Below are 22,115 nucleotides of genomic sequence, written 5' to 3'. Positions count from 1 at the left end.
TGCTGCACTGTCTTGCAGGGACAGGAGATACTGGAGCCAGCTGCTGCAAAGGGGAGAGGGTTTCCAGCCATGCCTTGGCTTGCTGGCCACAGGGCAGGTCTTGGTTCATTCTCCAGAGGTGAATGCACAGAGGTGAATCTCCATGCCTGCAAGGTGTGGAGCACCCTGACATAGGGTGGAAGACTTGGGAGCTGCAAAGAACTCTTGGCATGGGGTGCGAGTCCCTGCTACCTGTACCAGAGGCAGCCCAGGCAGCATGGTGAAGATGCAGAAGCCAAGGGGGTGCAATGGGTTAAGCTCTTCTGGCTCCGTCAGCTTACAAACGAGCTAGACCAGGGATGGAGGCTGGAGCTGCTGCCATCAGCACGAGAGGAGTGCATCAGGTGCATGGGGGCAGTCCTTGAGTGGGAGAGATGGGCTAAGAGGGGAAGGTTGAAAACTGAATGTGCACTCGCATTGCCTCGCACCAGATGTGCAAGGAGGGTTGCTTGAGGTGCCAACAGTGGTGAGGTGCCTTGAAGGGACATAAGTGGGCACGGGAGTGCAATATGCTTGTTTTCTGCTTTCTTGCAGGTTTAGAGCTTTGAAAGAGCAGCGATTAAAAGAGATGCAGCTGGAGAACGGCCTGTCAGTTAGAAAAGAGAATGGACTGGAGGCAGATGATGCTTTGGAAATTAAGGGCTCCGACCCATCGAAGTGGGAGGACAGCTCATTTGAAGAGCGAGTGAGAGCTATAGAAGAACATAAATTGCTGATGGAAAATAATCGGGTGAATCACATGGACCCAGTGGATGCTTCTGCAAATTTGTTGTACAAAAAGCATGAGAGAGCCAGTAGCCAGAGCGGGATGGACACCGAAGAGGAGGTCGCTGTGAGAGAGAGACCCAAGTCGCTGGAGGATCTCAACCAGAAAAAAGTGGTTCGTGCAAAAAGAGAAAGCCGGAGGATGCGTGAACTGGAACAGGCAAAATTTAGCTTGGAGCTGCTCAAGGTCCGGTCCACGGGCGGACTGTCACCTTCAGAAGAGCGGCGGTGGTCCACTGAGCTTGTATCTGAGGCACTTCATTCCCCTCAGGGAACCCCAGAGAGTGAAAGCTCTCAAGGGAGCTTTGAGATGTTAAGCTGTGAAGATACCCCAAGTAATAAACTTGTTTCCTTAGTTTTAGATGAGCAAGATGCACAGTCATTTTCCACTGACTCTTTGCCTAGCAGTCCCCAGGCTCATGTGCGGGAGAAGTCTTTCTGTGCGGCAGATGTGAACAGCAATTTACCTGCTTGCAGAAGGATGCCTTCAGACTCGGAGCTGCCTGATAACCTCACCATGAAGGAGCATGTGATCTGTGACCCCCAGAATGTTATATATGAGGCACATCCAAGAGAAAGCTTCCTTTCCAGCAACCTACCTACTTTCTACATTCCACCACAAGACAACATGAAGGTGAAGCTGGTGGAGAATAACCTGAAGAACAAAGCAGTGGAAAGAGAGGAGAGGACAGTTACGTTCTCTGAGGTCAGGAAGGACTCTGAGCCAGACCAGGGCAGAGCCTTGGGAGTGGAGGAAGAGAAGTCCTCTACCAAGAGAGAGGAGCGTGGGACGGTGACTGCGACACAGGCCCATTCTCCAGACTCGGTCATCAAGAGACTGGAAAAGCTCAACGTGGAGAAGGAGGAACGGCAAAAGCAGCTTCAGCTGCAGAATGAGAGGGAGATGATGGAGCAGATCCGTCAGCAGAAGGAAATTCTGGAGAGACAACGCAAAGCCTTCGAGCAGCAGGGGAAGGTGGAGGCTTTGCAGAGGGCTGAGCAGAGCAGAATGAAGGACCCCTCCCTCAAACCAACCAAAAAAGCAGACAGCCGGCCTCAGTCAGTCCTCATCCTGCACCCCCAGAGCAGAGGGGAGCATGGCCCCACCACAGGTGTGACTCCAACCTCATCGGTTGACATTAAAGGTCTCACCGTTGGGACCAGGGGAAGCTCTCCAGCCCACAGTGCCCCCAAAGACAGACCTGTCAGCATGTTCATGGAGCGAAGAGAAGGTCAATTGGGATCGGTGCTGGAATCCCGGTGCCATTCCAGACCAGCTCTGGACCCCAGGGACCTCCCAGGCAGCCACTTCTCAAGGACAGAGCGTCTCCGACAACCCCGAATGTCCAACCAGGCCACTGAGGAGACGAGGACAAGCGCTATGTTCTTCACACCGAAAGACAATCCCTTCGGCCTCCAGTGAGTAAAAAGAGGGTGTGCTTTCTCTGTAGGTGTTTTACAAATGCTCCGTAGGCTTTATACAAGTGGTCCAGCATGTTGTTTCCCAAGACTGTACAAAACCCCTAGTGAACCAAAGACGAGTTTCTTGGTCTAACAATGAGCAGGCAGAGATCAGAGGGAAAGGAAAAAGAACTGGAAATAAGATTTCTTGGTCTCTTATGTGATGGGCATTATGTAAGCCATGGGAGATAATAATGGACATCAGCAGGTGAAGGGAGTTAATAAAAAGAGGGTCAACACTGCTTTCATTTACCCTAGATGGACGGTGATAGGAGTTTATTTCTCAAGGTAAAGGATGAAGAAAAAATTCTTGGGATTTTTGGGTGGTCAGAGTAGAAATGACTAGATAGGGCAGAAAATTTCAGGATTTTTCTTGTTTACTATATAATTAACACAGCCAGCAAAGCCATTCGGACAGTCTTACCACTGCAGATGAAAAAACAGCTGCTGTCCTGAGAGAGTTTGGGATGCAAACGCACTTTTGACAGCGTATCCCTTACATGTATAATTACACGTGTAACGGGCTTAGCAGTTGTTCAGCTCTGCTGCATTGCTTAAATGATGGGCTGCTCCAGCACAGGGCCTAGAGACTGCATCTTGGGACAACACTCGCTCCCACTCTATTGTGTCACTTAAGCTGCCTTGCTTAATTTCGCAGAGGTTTTGGCCATTTAGCTCAAAAAGGTCATAAACCCCTCCCAAATCCTGCTGCACCCTTTCCAAGACAAAAACTATGAGTGAATGTTTGCTGTTGATAACTCAAGGTACCTCCAAGTGTAGTAGTCTTGTGGTTTAGGTGCTGCTGTGACAGGAGATTCCTGTTTAATTTGTGCAGGTTCTTTAACTAAGTCCAGACACAAGTGATGGGGAAAAGGAGAAATCAATAAAAAACCAGCCCTTTGACCCTCTGATAGAGCCAGCGGCACCCCTCACGCGTGGGTACGGTGAGGGTTTTATTTGGAAGTGATGGTAGAAAGAGTGAGCTGAGCAAAAAGCAACTTAAGTGGGTGTATTTTTTAATGCTATGTTAGATGCGAAGTGAGGATACTTCACTTCTGAATCAGTTCGTGTGAAAATCTGCAAGAGGTCCTGGAGAATTGGTTTGGAAGTGGATATTTGCGAATAGTCTTCCCCCCCCCCCCCCCCCAAAAAAATTTCTTTCCTTTTCCTGATTCATGCACAGAACAAGCAACAGGGAAAAAAAACAATAGAAATTCCTGTATTTTACTTTTCATTCTGCAATAGAACAATCACATTTGAGAATCCAGAAGTGAAAAGGTACCATCCACAACCACTGTGACAGGTGGAGTTGGCAAGCACAACTTTGTACCTTCTTGTCCTTTGTTATTAACTCAAATCCTGAAGACTCCAAAGTGATTCTGAAATCCCATGAACTCAAACTTGCAATTTGGTCTTGATTGCTTGGGCTGTGCACTTGTATGCTCCTGCGAGCCGGGCTGGCAGGGTGTGAAGGCTTTTGGGAGAAGATGAGACATCCGTGTTCTGTTGTGTTTCAGCAGAGAAGCAAATCATCAATGCCTTTCCAAGGGTGAACTAGCTAGGAAGCCATTTAAGATGCCAGGGTCTGGCAGAGGAGAGGTAAGTTGTGGCTTGCTTATTTTCTCTTTTAATTGAACAAGGGAGGGGGAAAACCCCTTATTCTGCCAGTTTTCCCTCAAAAGCTTCAAAGTAGTGAACTGTAAAGTACAAGGGCTGCTAGACATAGGGAAGGGGGATATCACGGTACGGCAGCCTTCACACTTTCTCTTAAAAATAAAAAGCCCCTGTAACATTAATTCATAGCAGCTCTGGATAAAAAGGATCTTGTGGTCCTGATGGCAAACACTGTCCAACACAGTCTTGTCTTGCTTTGGTTTAACGTACCTTTGAGTAACATCCATGATTGTCCATTTTCACCCTGCTGTCTTGGTTTTTGTTTTTCCCGGTCTTTTTTTTTTTGTACTAGATATAATATTGTGTCCCCTCCATGGGGTGCAACATCACTCAGAGATATCTTAAGGCTGTACTTGAGCTACACTATGATGCCAAACATCGGTAGAATCTCCTTTTTATTTTAAAAAACTTTTTGTTTTGTTTTGTTTTATCATTTGGTCAAGCAGGTTCCCAGACCGACCCATAAAAAGAAAGCCCGCATGGCGCGGACGCGATCCGATTTCTTGACTAGAGGTACTTTTGCTGATGGGGAGGGGGATACGGAGGAAGATGATTACGATGGCAATTTTGAGTTCCTTCTCTCCTCTGACCAACCTCCTCATCCCGAGGCAGTGCCTGCAGCCCGGCTGGGGCAGGCCTGTTACAGTGACTCCGAAATGGTAATTTTTTCCAATGTGGTGGGGGAAATGAAACAAGGGAGCGAGCGGAGCTGCGGGAGCCTTTCTTTGCTAACCTTAGCTGCACTGATCCCCCCACCGCTGCTTCTCCCACTTCCAAGGATGCTGTAGATGGGTAAATTCAGCGAACACAGCAGAAACGGATGCGAAATGGGGAAATCATTTGTATTTCTTGGCCAGAGGGATGTTTTCTGGCTTGATTCGATATCAACTACAGTTTCCATAGCTTTCCTGGAGCACTGCAACTTGTATGGCACAGCTAACTTTTTTTTTTTTGGTTTTTAATCCAAATAGCAAAGTCCCCCTAGGACCCTTTTGCTCTAAAAATTATCTACACACATCCATAGAAAAGATCAAAGCAAATATTGTTCAAAAAGCAACAGACAACAAAGAAAATGGTATAAATCTTGCACCTCCTATTACTTTTGATTTTGTATTCTTAGCCACAGCATCCGATGATTATTCACTCCTCAATTATCAGAGCAATGCTGGCAGATGGCAGAGAAAGCAAAAGCATGTAAATTGGGCAATAAAAATATAGTGAGAGTGAAATAGTGGGTTTTTTAAAAAAAAATAATGACCTCGGTGGCTCTCTCAAGCACAGTAACTGGTGTCCCTTGGCTGCAGCACCGTGCTATGTGAGCCTGTGCTGCAGAGCATTTGCATCTCAGGCTTAATCTCCTTCCCGGATAAGCTGCTTTCAGAAAAATCACAAACTGAGAGATTTCAGGAGGGAAAAGGCCAACAGCTTCCCACCCAATCATATTTTTTTCTTGAGGTGATGGAGCTGTTCCTGTCGAAGTGTGAATAAACACCAGGAATCGTCTCCTGTGTAAGAGTTCAGGTAGAGCGTTGAGTAAATCTGCCTTGCTCGTCTCCTCCAGCTACGGTCCTGGATGTGGAGCTGAGTATAAAACCAAAGAAAAGCATGAAAGCTGAAGTCAGTGATTTATTTTGTGCTATAGTGTTGCTGTGGGTCCAGCAAATGCTTCATGCAATCCTAAAATCTGCTTTTCCAAGAAAGACAGATGGCCAAGGAGGGCTTTTCGTGACTTATCTGTTAGCAGCTTATACTATAAAGGATAAATTTTTCCCAGGATAATTTCCTCACTGGACGCTAGGGTAGAGATTTACAAATTCCATTAATTTTTAAGGTTGATCTTGATAAATTTCCAAGGGTTTTGAGCCAGGAATACTTGAATCCTGATTGAAAGATACGGCTCTATGAACTGAGATCGCTTGGCTGCATCTTCACGCATCTCCCTCCTTGTAGATCAGGAAAGGGAGAATTTTATGTAGTAAAATGTAGTATTTTTACATAGCCTGGCAAAAGCCCTGGCTGAGGGGCTGCACCATACCCGGCATGCCATGCTGTGTTCCTGGAGGCTACCTTCTTTACAAAGTGTTAGGGGTATTTCAGCCATAGAAATCTTTCCTACTGGGATGCTACCGGATGGTACTGAGCTGGTGCTTGGCAAGCTCCATCCTTGGGAGGGACCTGGCTCATTCCACTCTTTAGAAGTGCTTCTCAGGACTCTGCTCACCTGGTTTAACAGCTCTCACCGCATGCGAGTAGTAGTAGGTGCCAACTGTCTCTCGTCTCTCCTGTATCTCTCTTCTCTGCTCTCCATCACTAGCTCTAACTGGTGGTCAGCACTTTCACCCCTTGTGCAGCTGAGTTCTGCTTTCTAGAAAATGCTACCCATGAAGTCGTGTGCTCAGTGATACCCTACATCTGTGTGTACTCACAACATGTACAGTGTTTCCATCTGTATTCTGTATTGCAGGTTTGGGACCAGCCCTTTGGCTTGTGGCTTTTCTGGGTCAGGATTGCCACAAGTAACAAAATTTAGGGACTGCTTATTCATATTTATTAGCAGAGCCCGGCTGGATGTTGCAGACGATGGAGCAGCCTAAGATAGAGCAATGCTGGTGCATATTGGTTTGGGTACAAACTCAAGTAGGTTGATGTCTATGCAGACACATCCGTTGTGTCTTGTGATGTTCACATGAAGACGAGTCAGGCAGCCGCCATGTGCAAGCTGGTTTCCGTGCTAGTGAATAGCTTATTCATACAGCTTCTGCCCCCAGCTACAACTTTCCAAAAAAGCCTCTTTTGATGTGCTGCTCAGCAGCCAAGGGCTGCTGGCTAGACAAAAGAGAGATCACGTGTGACCTTGTGAAGTTGATCATGTGATGGCTCACCAGCTGCACTGGTGTGAACCTGACTGTTTGGTTTCTTGACTCTCAAGTCAATGATTGTGTGTCACCAGCTAGTAAGTAGAGGTCAGGTCCACCAGAAAACAATGCTCCTGACCTAAGTCAGGGGTATCCTAGAGCAGCAAAGTCCAAGAGCATCTTCAGCAAGAGCTGAAACCCAAGGTGCCCCAGTGTATAAGGTGGCTGCTGAAGGTACAGTTGACTCCAAGGTGCCTTTAAGGCTAAAGAGCTTCCTGACAAGACCAAGCCTTCAAAGTTCACTTGATTTTTTTGGCTAGCAAATAGCCAAGGATTAGCCTACCTTGTGGGGAGACAAATACAAGTGGGAGGAATAGCTCCTGGCTGTGGTCAGTTTTGCACCTAAGCCGGGAGAGCTTTCCTGCAGCAGATACATGGAAAGCCTTGGTTAGACAAACAACGCCAGAAATACCTTCTGAATACGCCCTCCTTCAGCAGAGGCTCTTAGAGAGACAGACCTGGGTAACAGAGCAGTCATTTTGTTCCAACATCTGTATTATAGCCGTGAATTGACAAGCATCAGTCCAAGTATCTGCCACCAGCTGATCCTAAGTACGCCTGAAGAGCCAGCAATGAAGGAAGATCTCTTGTCCTAAGCCATTCAGAGGAAATTCAAGAAGCTCTTCAATGCAGCACGTAGCACTGCTGCCTGCTGGGACCAGTCATTTGGCCATAGTTATCTCTTGACAGCATGGGTGGGTGAAATACAGGAAAAATATTTGGTCCCCTCTTCATCCAGGAGACAACTCCAGAGCCCCGGCTATTGCCATTTGCCCACATGTGATGCTTTGCGGTGTTCCCTGGCAGGGGATTTTTCTCGTGCAGAGGCTCGTCTTGACATCTGAGAAGGTTTCCCATCCAGACGAGGATCTTCCCCTTCGGAGCTTCTTGGAGGAGTCCCTCAAACAGAAGGATCTTGTGCCAAAAATGCCTTTTAGTCCTTACTTTTAAAAACTGGAGAGGTTGCTGTGATAGCAGAGGAAACGCTGAATGGTAGTAGATCAAGAACTGGGGCAGAGCAGAGAGGTGGTGATAATAATGGTAGAAAATCCTTCTTCTGGTTTTTGACTCAGTCTTCTGCATGAGCCAGGGTTTCACTTGCTTTGCTCTACTGCAAAATCTGTACACTAGAATTGTTTGTGCAGTAGATATGATAACATATATTTAAAAAAGAAAGTGTACGTGGCAACCTCTGCATTGCTCTGGCGACCCCCTTAGCCTGCCTGCCACGGTCAGCACGTACCAATGTGCTTTAAATGGCTTTGAAACAGTAAAAAAGGGAGTAAATTCCCCCACAAATTAATTTTTAAAGAAACAAACAAAGGACTGGAAGTGATTAAAAGGTTGAAATTACTCAAGAACAAAACTATATCATGGGGCAAATATTTTAATAAGTCGTTTTTAAAAGCAAGTAGTAAGTTTGGGCTGGATGGAAATCACTTTTATGGTTTTTGAGGTTGTGTTTTTTTCCCAGTATCCATCTGTAATTTATGTGTGATCATCACCTAAATGTAAGAGCAACAGGAACAAGAAACCCTTTGATGGTTTATGCAGTTTCTTTCTTTCCCAGTGGCAATTTGGCTTATGTGCTGCCATCTCCTGGCTGGTAGAGAGCTTAGTCCAGGGCTGAAAAATAAAACATTGAAGAAGAGTAAATATGGTAAATGTGACTCCCCTGAAGCCCATATTTTATATAATTTTATTTTAAATATTTTTAATAGAATAAAAATAAAGGCTTAAAACCACAGTGCATTCAGCTGAGACATTTAGGTGATGGGAAAGCTACAGGAGATATTTGACTTTTGTCTCCTGAATCCTTTCATACAACCTGGTTCCCTGCTTTCCTCATGCTGAAAGTCTCTCCTTCAGGAGTCCAACTCCAAAATCACAGCTGCAATTGGGAAAAAGAACAAAAATTGCTATTTTATCTTAAATAGAGCAAGACTGTTTCTGGGCTACTTCACAGAATCCCGTTAGGTTGAATTATTCCAAATTCATTTCACCCATAAAATGCTCCCAGGGTGTTTTAAATGGTGGCGAAAGCAGAGATCCTTTGTATTAAAGCTGAAAAATCTCTTATTTATAAAGGGTTTATTCTGACGTGTCCTTGGCACAGGCTTTGGTTTTCTTTTCTGTAAAGTCCTCAACAAGAGTTGGAGGAGAAAGCTCTGCTGGGACAGATCCATGTGGTTGAAAGTTCATTTGGTGCCAGGAACACCACAGATCACTTTGTCGTGGCTAACATGGCTCTTCTGGGAGGGAGAGCTGGGCTGCCCAGACCATGGAGCAGTTATGCAGGCTGAATGAGGAGGACCCGTGGCTTGGTGCACACTGATTTTCATCATTGGTTGCTCAAGGAGGAAGAAGGTTGGACCTCAATGTAGAGTTGGAGCAAGGGAAATGCCTTTCCTTTTTAGCTGTTGTTAAAATATTTCTCTAGTTGTAGCTCACTCAACAAGACTGCAGGTTTTCACCTGTAGGCAGATAGAAATAAAGACATAACAGATGATATATCTAATTTTTGCTAGGGAAAAAAAAAAAAAAAATCAGCTGGCATCCCAAGAGCTGTTTCATTTTTAAATGCTCCGTGCTTGGAATTGTTACAGACAGTGCAGCGATTCACCTCTGGGGAAGGCCAAACGAAACTGCACAAAACCATGTCTCAGGGAGAGATTGGGAAGCTGGCGGCCGCACAGAAGAGCCTGGCTCCAGACGGGAGGTAGGAAACATGACTGGAGATGGAACATGAGTCCCCCCTATGTCCTTCTTGCTATCATCTCCTTGCTGAACCAGCCCAGCTCCTCTGGAGCTCCACCAACCAAAGCCAGCATGTGGGTTACTTGTCCCAGCTTTCCTACATGACTGTGGACATGCCCAATTAGAAGAGGAATCCTGCTCATATTGCAATAAAGTTTTGATAACATGGGCCAGACATCCCACCCCAAACCACCCACTTGCATGCATGAAACTTGAGTTTCTTGCCTTTCCTGAGGACGAGTAGCCTGGGTTCCCTGGTAGAAGTTGTGTGGATTTAACTCCCCCTCAAACACCATGAAGGTCCAGGAGATTCAGGATAGTTTTGGGTCGAAGGACATTTTCCTAGTTAAGGTGGTTCCTCTTTCCACAACTTATTTCCAGGCCTCAGCGAGCCAAGATGAGGTTCTGGGTGAAGGGAAAGCAGGGGGAGAAGAAGACCCCACGGGAGAAGCTTGCTACCCAGTCTGAGCTGCTGGAGCTGTACGCAGAGCAAGAAACCCCCGGCAGGGAGGTGATTTCTGGCTTGCAGCTTGGTGAAGGTAAGTGGTGGGGTGGCATGGTGCTGGTGTTGTACGGAGCTGAGAAATTGCATTTGCTGTCATTGCAGAGGGAAAAGCGAGTATAAATCTGGCTTTACACTACAGCCAAGCATAGCCCAATATATAGGTGCTTGGGTAAAGACACAGAACCGAGGAAGGCTGGCTTATCCGTAGGGTTAAGGTATATGTAAGGGAGGGTTGTGTACGATAGTGTGGTCTAGCTGAGGCTGCTGTGGGAAAACGGGTTGGGAAGCTGCACAAATTGAATGTCCATGCTGGTTCATGTCTCTTGAATTCATGGACGGCGTCAACCCAAACCAGTGGCAAGTAGGTTGAAGAGTGGGATCCAAAACAGGTCTCAAGAAATTTCGCTAATCCTTCCAGCAGCCATCTGGACATGGATAGATGTTTTCCCTCTTGATAGAGGAAATAATCAAAGGAGAAGTGAAATTTAATCTTCCTATGAGTACCACACAGTGTTTTTCTCCTTCACAGTTTTATTCTGATGCCCATCTCCCTGTTTTACTGGCAAAATTATTTTTTCATCTGCTCTTCAATCTCTTTCCCCCTTCTTAATTATTACCCATAGAGTTGGGTCCTCACCACCTGACCCCGCCACGGAGTCCTGAGCTGTCTGGTATCTACCGGCGGGAGTTTAAGGAGAACAAGGAGCCTTCTCCCAAAGTGAAACGCAAGCGCAGTGTCAAGATCAGCAACGTGGCTCTGGAGCCTGTGCAGTGGCAGAACGACTCGCTGCAGATCATAACCAGCGCTAGCGACTTGAAGAGCATGGATGAGTTTCTCCTGAAAAAGGTAAGTCCTGTCCTCACTGCTCCAGCTAAATCATTAGAGAGCTCGAAGAGCAGACAGAGGCAAGAAAGTCAAAATTATCCTGGGGGCAGCAGTAGCAATACTAATAATTCATCTAAGGGTGCACAGCATGCACCAGGGCAGGCCTGGGAGACAAGATGGGCACGCTGTGCATGGACCGTGCAGTCCTTCTGCATGAGCGCAGCAGCTTCAGTGCTTCCATTGCTTTGAGCTGCCCCTGGTGTCATCAGAAATAGGTGACCTAGGAGGGCAGTAGTTGAAGGCTGCAGGGAAATCCTCGTGTTTCGAGTTTTCATGCAGGAGAAACATCATCTGCCCACTGTGGAGCAGCTGCTCGTTAGTGCTGCTTCATCTCACACAGTGCTCTGCCGTAGCAAAAGTGGCATGGGTGCATAAACCCCTTTGGTTTCCCAGATGAATGAACTGGATAACGAGGACAGCAAGAAGGACACACTGGTGGATGTCGTGTTCAAGAAAGCGCTGAAGGAATTCCGACAAAACATCTTCAGCTTTTACTCCTCGGCATTGGCGGTAAGTGACTGGATGACAGGTGAGAACTTCCACCTCCAGGAGAAACATCCAGAGATGCTCTGGGTTCTCCTGGTGGTGGACACATTGCCGAGCCTTCCATTCCTGGTCTGCTCATCCCAAAGGATGGATGCTCTTCCTTTCTATTCAGTCTCATGAGCTGTAAATTTGGACTAACTCTTTCTCATTAGCCAGCTCTCAATATACATTGAGTGGTGATTTCTGATCTCCTTGTTACGGCGTGCTCCCAGTCAAATGGGAGATGACAGAAAGTCAATAAGCTCCTATTTGCCACCCAAAGTGCCTGGAAACCTTTGTTACTTTGCAAGTGCTGGAGATGTGTGAACAACACAGAGCTCTGCTCTTCTGCTACTTCTGAATCTGAGCCATGATTGTTACAGCTTATGATCACAGTGATCAAAAAAAGCTATTTTATTGGTGAGATTGTACAAAAAGTTCCCTCTAAGACTTAACATTCTCCTGCTCTGCGCACTGAGAAGCCACCCCACCGAAGGTCATGAAACAACTCTCTATTAGATGGTGCTTTTTTCCTTCTTTTAATCATATCTGGACTTTCCCTGGGCAGTTGGAAGGCGGTCAGGCTGAAATAATTGGAGCAGAAAAGGCAGTCTGGGGTGTATAAAAATTGCTTTTCTTTTTGCTTCTGTTTCCTTAAAAGATGGATGATGGGAAAAGCATCCGCTATAAGGACCTCTACGCCTTATTCGAGCAGATTCTGGAGAAGACCATGAGGCTTGAACAGAGAGACTGGAGTGAGTCTCCAGTTAAAGTTTGGGTCAATACCTTCAAAGTCTTCCTGGATGAATATATGATAGAGTACAAACCCCTGGACTACACTGCGGTGAAGGTAGTTGACACTTTTCTTAAGCCCCTTGCAGATTTGTGAACTCTCTTTCCATGGGGTTGTGCTCTCTGTAGACACATGGCAACCTCTGCTGTATTCTCCTCAGATTTAAGCTGAGGTGGACAACATAAGCCAGCATGCAAGGCGTGATTCATTGGTTGTGTTTCACTGGGCTCAGCAAACCCCAGTTCACATCTGGGCTGAGCTGGGCCTTGGCCAATGCCAATGCGTAGATGCTGTCTTCAGGGCAAAGCTGCAGCCATCTGTGGATGGTTGGAAAGGCAGTTCCTGGTGCTTTGTTTTTAGCTTTTGGGGTTTTATGCAATCCTTGAAGGAAAACGAAAGAGATACAAGGTTTCTTAGTCTCTTGACCTCTTCCAAAGTGACCACATAATTCACATCAGTTGGGTTGCAGGGGAATGGGACATGGGCAGTGGCTGACCTCGGGGTAGGTAAAGTTTTTAGAGCAGTCAGAGCTTGCAGTGTGCCTTTCACAAATCTGATCTCCTTGCTTTCTGTTCCATATTGTCTGTGAGGACAACCACGGGGTCTCAGGCTGGGCTTGAGAGATGGAGTTTATTGTACAAATATCCTACCTTCTGGCTCTTCTGCTCCGAGTCCTTCCCAGCCTCCTCTCCAGGAAGGTTTTATTTGGAGCAGGCTGAGCATCAGCTCTGGCTGCAGTGCTGTGCCATGTATTCCTTGGGTGTCTTGCACGAGATGGGAGAGCTTTAGGTCACTGATGCTGGACTTGGAGTTAGAGCAGCAGCTAATCTCAACTCTGAGATGAAGATGAGGACAGTTGTCCAGGAGATTCCTGAAAACAGGGTGGTCCATAGGAGAGTGACTCTCCTGGGGCTGCAGGTGCACCAGAGGATGGAGCTGGAAAGCAGTAGGCAACGTTAGATATGAGCCCTTTGTATGCTTTACATGGGGAAATTGCCCATAAATACACTTAAATCTCTTTCTAATACTAGGTGCCAAAAACAGAACGAAAAAAGAGAAGAAAAAAAGAAACAGATGTGGTGAGTTGAGCACTCTGTGCCTGCGCATTAAATAATTAATGTTCTTGTGGCCAGAATGACGAGCAGTAAGAGACCTGAGATCTGAACATCACACTGTAATGAACTTGCAGCCTTGAAAGGACATGCCAGGAAGATGGACGAGGTGGATTTGGTTTGCCTGATCAAGGATCACGTCCCATATCAGTCAAGACAGTAAATGTAATGTCAAGGGTTATTATAGAAGAACTAAGAGCGAAACAGGAAGTGTTGTTCTGGGTTTCTGCATAAACTTATAGTGTGTGGTTTACATCTCTAATATCAGAGGTGTAGGAGATTACATCTCCTTTTTTTCCTAAAGGGTATGATAGTACTAGGAAGGATGCAGGTGCAGAGCAAAAAGGGGCCATGGATGCATACAAGACCTTCTTAACATGGATAAGTTGACCAGCCAACCTCAGTCAAACACAGTTTCTAACCTGCGTCGTGATGGTTTGGTTCCCATACAGGCTGGATGTCTGTTTGGGTTGGCTGTGGGCTTACTGGCCTGAAAAGGAAACAAAAATAGCAAATAAAAGCAAATAACACCTAAAAGTTGGAGAGCTCTCTGTTTTGCAGCAGACTAAGCACCCATTTACTTTTTCTCACCACCCAACTTCTGTTGTTGCAGGTGGAAGAGCACAATGGACACATTTTTAAGGCGACCCAGTACAGCATCCCCACCTACTGTGAATATTGTTCCTCCTTGATCTGGATAATGGACAGGGCTTCTGTTTGTAAATGTAAGCATGCTCTCTTTGGTCTTTTTTCATGTGCTTGTATCACAGTGATGAGGTTTCGGATTTTGAAAGCTATTTGCTGCTGTTTCCTGCAACCCCACTCTCAAATAACTGGGTTTTTTAACATTAGAAGAGCTTTTGGGGTGGGTTTCTAAAGTCAACTAGTGATTCCATCCCAGCAGTCGTTCCAGTCCTTGTGGCACAGTTTGTTTTGTGCGTGAGAGCTTTGCGTTACACATCTTATCCCATAAGGCCGTGTGGACATCCCATAGAGTGGAACCATATTTAAGTGTTACGGTAAGAAGGATGGTAAGTTGGGTATGGCAAACGTGCCCTACGTGGGTCTCATGACCACGGTGAATTCATTTGGCTTAGCCTGTTAGACCTCCAGGCACATGAATTTTTGGGGAGATCAGGAAAATGGAGGAGGACTGATGGGAAAGGTTGATCCATCGCTTTGGTTTTTCCAACATTTCTTTGATTGTGTCAACCCTGGAGTATTTCAGGCTGATATCCAGTGCAGGAATAATACAGATTAGGTGCTATTTTGAACCTCTTAGAGGGTGTTCATGTCTGATGGCTCAGTGTGACTTACAGATTATTTTCCAAGTTGATCTATCAGGGGTTTTTTTAATGTTTCAGGGACTTAAATCTGAGACCTTTAAAATAAAAGGCTTCATTTTTTTTTCTGTTTGAGCCGACCTAATATAGACTTGGCCCCTGGAAACTGCAAACTCAACGTGTTTTTGACACGCTAGTCCTGCGAGGAGCTGCTTAATTCATATTTCTCCAGTGATCTGATTTACTGCATTGTTAAATACTGTTTTTCTTTGTTGCAGTATGTAAATATGCTTGTCACAAGAAGTGCTGTCTTAAAACCACAACCAAGTGCTCCAAAAAGGTAAATGTGTCTCATTCTTTTTCTTTCATTAAATACCTTTCAGACGGTGATCCCAAACTTGTATAAAAAAATATTTGCAGGCACAGAGCTTGATATAATGCTGGAAATAACTCTCTTTTGAGAAGGAGCTTGGACCAGAGATCCCTGGAGGTGTCTCCAACCAGCGCTTTGGTGTTTGCATGTATTTTGGGATAACACAGCGATGCATCACTATTTATCTGCCTGGTCATGCAGCAGACGTCGCAGTGATGTTCCCTGCCTTGTAACCACACAGAATAATAGAAAGCAGCCTCATTTTATAGTTTTTAAGGACTTGGAAATGTGGGGTTATTCTTAAATGTAGGGTTATTCTTGGAAATAAGGGTTATTCTTAACCCCAGTGGTCCCTGCTCAGGCTCATGGTGCATTTCCCAAACAGCAGCATCATTACAGCTGAGCGAGGAAGGGTGAGTGGAGGATGCTCAAGCACTCACCTTCCTCCTTAGAGGGGAATTAAATATTGTTTGCTGGGTTTAAGGGTATGGAGGACAGTGAATGAATGCAGCCGTTCACCCCGTCTAACAGGGAATCATCAAGATTTGGTGTTTTTTCTTTTAAATAGTTTATTTTTTGCCCAAAACAAGCCAGGATAATAACATGTGCAAACCTTTATCAGCTCCCTGGGAAGCTTCTTGAGGAAGAACAACCTCTATAATACACAGCCTCTGTAAAGCTGCATGATTACATTTTTCCCAAGAAATAATCGGAATATATACATTGAAGATATATATTTTTTTTAAATATAATTGTATTTTGAATATATATAGTATTTTTGCTGCACTCTTTCCCTTTCTAGCAGTATTTCTGCAAGAGCTGGGAACGCCTCATATAGGTTTCTGCTCTAAAATCTGGGAAGTTCAATGAGATCTCTGATTATTATTTTTCAGAGAATCTCAGAGATGCTTGGAGCCTTCTCATTTCTTGGGGTTTCTCTGCACAATGAAGTTTTTGTACTGTACCCAAGGAAGCGAGTTCATCGTTTCTCCATGGTAGCTTTCCACTTGGGCAGTTGGAGGACCTTCTCTAGGAAGCCTCTGGCTTGTCTGTGCTGGGTGGGTTAACGTTTTTAGGGTTGTTTTCAGCAATGGGGAGCCACCATCAAACCATCTATTATGTTTTTGAGGAAGAGGTCTTTATTTTCTGGCTACGGTTGATTTTGTAACTGTTAGCCTTGTCCCAGACTGGATCTGTTTCTCCAGATCTATTGTGAACTTGAGCGAACACCAAGCTTATCTCTCTTGATTGGCCATAGAATTGCTTTCACCCACGCTTGGTCCTCATCTTAGAGGACCAAACATGGGTTTTGTGGCATCACATTTGCTGATGGTTTTGGCAGCCAAGCAGGCTGGTTGAACAGCAGGTGATGAATTTCAACTGGTAGCTGGGACAGAATCACAGAATCACAGAATTGTCTAGGTTGGAAAAGACCTTGAAGATCGTCCAGTCCAACCATTGAAGTTCCTGAGTGGTTTTTTTCCCTAGAGTATGAAACAACATGGGCATCTTCCCCACATCTTCTCATAAGATTGAGAAGATCGATGAAAGGATGACATTGAATGGGAAAAGCAAAGAAGCGGGAGTGGTTATAAGGGGAGCTGTGTCCTGGGTCATGGTCACCACCATCTTGCTGATGACTGGGTTGCAGCATGTGCCATCCCATGTTCCTTTTGCCGGGGCCAGGCATTTGTGTCAAAATTTTACTGGGTCTTTTGACTTTTCCCACCTGGAATCTTCTGTGCAGGAGGACTTTGCTGACATTTGAATTTGTTAGATATCAAATCTCCAGTGAGTGTTTGCAGCCAGCAAAAGGGTTTTTCCTGACAGATGTAGATTTTTTTTTTCATGCTCTTATTTTGGCACCATGTTTGTTCACAGACGTTTTGTCATTGCCAATGCTGCAAGTTGATCTAAGTACCTGAGAATCAAATTTTCCTGTTCTGCTTTGTGCATCCTCTTTGTGGAGTGAAATTATCCCTGGAGATCATGCCGGAAGAGCATGAGGTGGAGGAGGACCATGCCCAGCTGCGTTGGCTCTGCCAGGCTGAGAATATAACCACAGTGGGATGATTAAAGAAAGAAAATCCAAACTTTTATGACTTCAGGTCATAATTGGTCCAGAGACTGATTTAGCATTGCAAGATGTGCTTTGCTGGCTGTCCTGTCCTCATTCGTTAGACTAACTTGCACATCACCTGGATCAGCTGAAGAAGTCTGAATAGCAGTCTGAACTGCACCAGCATTGCTTCCTAAAAGGATTTTAAAAACCTTTTTTTCCTTTTCCTCTTCAGTATGATCCTGAACTCTCATCTCGGCAGTTTGGTGTGGAGCTCTCCCGGTTGACCAGCGAGGAGCGAGCAGTGCCCGTGCTGGTGGAGAAGCTCATCAACTACATCGAAATGCACGGGCTGTACACAGAGGGTATTTACAGAAAATCAGGGTCCACCAACAAGATTAAGGAGCTGCGACAAGGACTTGATACAGGTAAAGGAATGAAAAAAAAACCCACCCCACAGGGAGAAAAATCTCTGCAACAGCAAGGTTGGATGTAAGGAAGGTGGGATGCTTCATTGGGGTGAAACAAGGGAGCAGTCCTGCCTTCCCCAACGGTAGGCTGTGCAAGTGATGCTTTCACATCTCCAACCAAAGCTCAAGTCACCAACTCATGCTTTTTTGGGTGCAATACATGAGAAATTAATTCTAGTTGAGTGAAAGCACAGCCTTGCTTACACTGTAAAAATTGATGCCAGCAAGAAAAGAAATCCTGGTCCCACCTAAGATTACTTGCCCTGGAAAATGCATTTTTCTCTAGTTTTAACATGTGGAGCTGACATCAGGTGCTGGATTTCTTGCCGTTAAACGCAGTGTGGTTTTGGGGTGGCACATGAACATTTTCTCTCATAGAGGAGTACCTTATCATAGAATGGTTTAGGTTGGAAAGGACCTTTAAAGGTCATCTAGTCCAACCCTCTGGCGTCACTAATGGCTTCACACTGACCGTTGCCTCTTGGTTTTTTCTTTTTACCTCAACCTGCTGCCGAACTCAGACATAGATAATGTGAATTTAGATGACTATAACATCCACGTCATCGCCAGTGTGTTCAAGCAGTGGCTCCGAGATCTGCCCAACCCTCTCATGACCTTTGAGCTCTACGAGGAGTTTCTGCGGGCGATGGGTAAGGAGTCTCCTTCACTATCCTATTCCCTTGGCGGAGGGAAACGGTGGCAACTTTTAGTGCTGAACTTTTTATTTACTCTTTGGGCCCAAAGCAGCTGTTTTTGCTAAATTATGGTTTCAAAGCCTGATGTTTTGGCTATAAGGGGTTTTTTATGCAAAGCCACGGGCAGTTCAGTCTCGCCTGTGGTGGCGCACATTTGCATCACAGTTCAGCAGATTTGAGCCCAAACCGTTAGCCAGAAGATCCATCTTTTAAGTAGTAAAAGTAAGTAAGCATTAAGAAGGTATGGTTTTAAATAGGAGGAAGAAGTAGAAGCCGTCCCTAAATGCTGGTGCTTTTTCCACAGGCCTCCAGGAGAGGAAGGAGACAGTGCGGGGAGTGTATTCAGTCATCGACCAGCTCTCCCGCACCCATCTCAGCACCTTGGAGCGTCTCATCTTCCACTTGGTGAGGTATGTTGGGCCAGGGCAGCTTTGGGCAAAGGTCAAGGGGAGGACGCTCAGGCATCCTTCGTACCAAAATAGCTGAGACTGAAAGCAGGTGGGCAAGGGAAAGGGAAGAGCTTTCAGGTCCACCATGTCTTCCAGGAGGTGGCCGCAGAGCTGTTTCTCCAAATGATGCTTGTATCAATGAGCAACCTCCACAGTTCTCTGGTCATTCGTGGTGCCTGTGGGTCCATGGTGCCTCTCACCACTGCAGGGACAGGTTTTTTGGGTGGAAAATACCAGTTCTTTGCCTGCCTTGGGAACACCTGAGATGTCTTCAGGTTTGGCTTTCTCCATCGAGCAGAGCAAAGACAAAAGCAGAGGAGCGTGCTTGCTAGCAGAGCTAGATTGCACTATAGGAATGTCGTCTCCTATTCATCCGTGGCGAGGTGTAGAGGAGGTGCCTTCACCTCTGACTTCTCTCTTAATCCCTATTTTGTTAGGATTGCCCTCCAAGAAGAGACCAATCGCATGTCAGCCAATGCCTTGGCCATCGTCTTTGCTCCCTGTATCCTCCGCTGCCCCGATACAACGGACCCGCTGCAGAGTGTTCAGGACATCAGTAAAACAACCACGTAAGAATGTGGTGCTGGATGATCCAGCTCCATAACCATTACCATGTCACCACTCACACCTGATAACCCTTAGTGCCGTCAAATGGCTCAAGAATAGAGTGCTTTAGCATGGAAATTATAAATACGTATTCAATGCACCTTCATGAAGGTATTTCATATTCTCTCAATCCCAAGGAGGTTGTTGAATGGGGATTTTAAAGTGATGAAGGATCCATAAGAGCAGATTAACTTGCACTCCTGCCCGACACATCTCAGCAGGAAAAGGTGGAGCCTGTGCTGACGTGGTTTTACAGTTAATCCCATTTGTGGCAAGCAGATCTTCATTCTTACTTAATTTTGTGAGTTTTATCTGAGGAGGTGAGCTTGTTTGGTCTGCAGCAATATGAATAGTGTGTACTTAGATCTCTTTAAGGTATTTGACATAATTGCAAAGGTTTTACAGAGAAAAAATGAAGCACTTGCCCAAATTCAGGTGGCTCATATTAAATAGATTTAAAAATAGATAATGGAGACAATGATAATAATGGAAACCATCCAGTGAAGGGCTGGGCTTCTGAAAGAGGTGGTTTTACCCCCAGTAAGTATTAAAATTGTGGAAGACCAGAACATTCTTTGAGACCCAGCTAGTAGGAGCACTTGTCTTTCAACAGGATTTCTTCGTAGCTTCTCCCTTAGACTTTAGCATAGCACATCCTCTAATTTTATTATGCAGAAATGATTATTTTTTTTCCCCAAACACACTCCTGACAGCATTAAACAGTCAGCTCAGCTAAACAAGCTTGTTGCAGCATTACCGTGTGCAGGCGAGTTGGTAGCAACCTGCCTTCCCCAGGTTTTTGTATCTCCTTGATCACTCTTTCAGAAGGGAAAACTTCTCCGGTGAGATCCTTGGATGTCTTTAATTTTTCTAGTCCAAGTTCCTCGATCCATCTACAGCCCGTTATTACTCTTTGTAGGGGAATTTCCACTACCTTTTGGGTTCCCACTGGAGCTTTCTCCCTCTGTGCCTTTGCATCAGGGCAGATCTTCAGGCAAGACAGAGACAGCTCAGATCAAATTGTTTCATCCTCCCATTTTGTCTTCTTCTGGGTTTTTTCTCCCCTTAGTTGTGTAGAATTAATCGTCGTCGAGCAGATGAACAAATACAAGGCTCGTCTCAAGGACATCAACAGCCTGGAGTTTGCAGAGAACAAAGCCAAGAGCCGCCTCTCCTTGATCCGCAGATCGATGGTGAGATGCCAAAGCCATCTCTGTCCCCTCCTGTCCTCTCCTTGCCCCTGAAGCAACCCTACTTTATCTTCTCCTGCTTACCCCAGCCTCCCAAACCCCTCGCAACCTCCCACACCATCTCCCCCAGGACAGGGACACCTCAGCCCCGTGGTGGCTCCTCGCCTTTGCAGGGAGTCATACCAAAACATGAAGAGGTGGGAATGGTCTGTGGAAACACGGTCACTCCAGCTCAGATGCTCCTGGTCAACGTTTCCACCTTCATTTGAGTTTGTTTGGTCCTGGGTTGAGTCAAGCCTTTCATTGACCAGCTTGATGTCACCCCATGGGAGACCTGGACCATCCTTTTTCATGCTCAGTTGCATTATCTGAACGCAAAATGAGCTCCCCAAAGGGTTTCCCTGCTCCCGCACCACCTTTTTGGGAGCCTCAAACCCATCTCATTGAGCTTCCATGCTTCCTGGGGGGCCGGCGGGCTGTGGATTCACACTGTGCTTGGCTTGTTGGGCTGCAGGAGAGGGATGGACTTGGCATAGCATGGTCATCCCAGGCTTGGGCTAAGGAGCTGAGTGGCCCCTCTGCTTGGACCTGCCCGTTGTGGTCCTCAGGGACATGTTGCTCCTGCTTTTTTTGGGATGAGTTCCAAGCAGGGACTGCCCAAGGTTGTAGGGCTGGTGCTGCAGAGCCGCCCTGCTCATCCCAGTTAAAAAAAAAACAAAAAAACCCCAAAAACCAAAAAACAAACCACATATAAAAATGATCAAAAACGGGTTTTTTGGAGGGGCGGCGGCATGTGCACTCTAACCTTCTGCTTTCCTTTTCATCTCCTCTCTAATCCAGAAACCCGTACTAATTGCAGTTAGATTTATGAGCATAACCCGCAGTTCAATCCCGGTATGTATTAACTGCGGCGCGCCCTGCGCCAGCCTCCGCGTCCCTCCGTTGTGTGTCACCGCCGCTCATTCCAGCCCCGTCCCACCGGCCATTGTCCGTGATGTTGCCCGTCCAGTCCCTGAGCGGACACCACTCGTCAGGGACACCGTTTCTCCCTCAGGTCCCTCGGGCAGCAGGAGTTCAGGACGGCCAGTGCTTGGCCATCCCTGCAAACAGCTCCTCTCAAAACCTCTTTCCACCCCTTTTCTCTTTCCTACTTAATTTTTTTCTACTTTATTTTCTTCTTCCATCCTGTGCTTCCCTCTTTCTTTGCTTTGCTTGACTCATCCCTTTCTTTCCCTCCTCAATTTCTGCTTGCTCAGGATGCATTTCAGCATCAAGTTGCTTTCACAGTGCTGCTGTATCTTGAGATGGTGGATAAAACCCCCAGCTCAGATGCCTTAGAGACCACGAGGCATCAAAGGTCTCCTCCACCTTCTTGGAGGAGGAGCACTGCCCCCACCTTGAACGTGAGGTGAGGACAGCTGGGTCTGAACTGGGAGGAGTCCAGCAATCCCTATACTCCCCAGTTCCACCCCAGCTTGAGTTTGAGTTCCCAGCGAGACCGCAACGGGTGAGAAAAGTGCCTCCAGGTTTTTGGGGATGATTGTGGGGCTGTTTCCCT

General features: G+C 46.1%; 1 protein-coding gene across 9 annotated transcripts in view; it reads left to right on the top strand.

The window, feature by feature from the left end:
* The window catches only part of MYO9A (myosin IXA), a 189,299-nt gene that overhangs the window by 163,266 nt on the left and 3,918 nt on the right, over positions 1–22,115 (top strand). For 3 of the 9 annotated variants that reach the window (XM_074837279.1, XM_074837280.1, XM_074837274.1), the window contains 17 exons: positions 574–2,223; positions 3,783–3,864; positions 4,383–4,598; positions 9,461–9,573; positions 9,993–10,150; positions 10,740–10,963; positions 11,396–11,512; positions 12,189–12,377; positions 13,352–13,399; positions 14,046–14,157; positions 14,994–15,055; positions 17,383–17,575; positions 18,139–18,267; positions 18,617–18,722; positions 19,199–19,330; positions 20,437–20,560; positions 21,398–21,451. In XM_074837279.1, the coding sequence (XP_074693380.1) occupies positions 574–2,223; positions 3,783–3,864; positions 4,383–4,598; positions 9,461–9,573; positions 9,993–10,150; positions 10,740–10,963; positions 11,396–11,512; positions 12,189–12,377; positions 13,352–13,399; positions 14,046–14,157; positions 14,994–15,055; positions 17,383–17,575; positions 18,139–18,267; positions 18,617–18,722; positions 19,199–19,330; positions 20,437–20,560; positions 21,398–21,451 (3,709 nt within the window). The remainder of the gene's footprint in view (positions 1–573; positions 2,224–3,782; positions 3,865–4,382; positions 4,599–9,460; positions 9,574–9,992; positions 10,151–10,739; positions 10,964–11,395; positions 11,513–12,188; positions 12,378–13,351; positions 13,400–14,045; positions 14,158–14,993; positions 15,056–17,382; positions 17,576–18,138; positions 18,268–18,616; positions 18,723–19,198; positions 19,331–20,436; positions 20,561–21,397; positions 21,452–22,115) is intronic. The other 6 variants (XM_074837277.1, XM_074837276.1, XM_074837275.1 and 3 more) reach the window with 6 other exon arrangements.

The sequence above is a fragment of the Strix aluco genome, chromosome 12 (assembly GCF_031877795.1).
Source record: "Strix aluco isolate bStrAlu1 chromosome 12, bStrAlu1.hap1, whole genome shotgun sequence".
NCBI classification, from domain to species: domain Eukaryota; kingdom Metazoa; phylum Chordata; class Aves; order Strigiformes; family Strigidae; genus Strix; species Strix aluco.
This window is presented reverse-complemented; position numbering and strand designations above follow the sequence as displayed.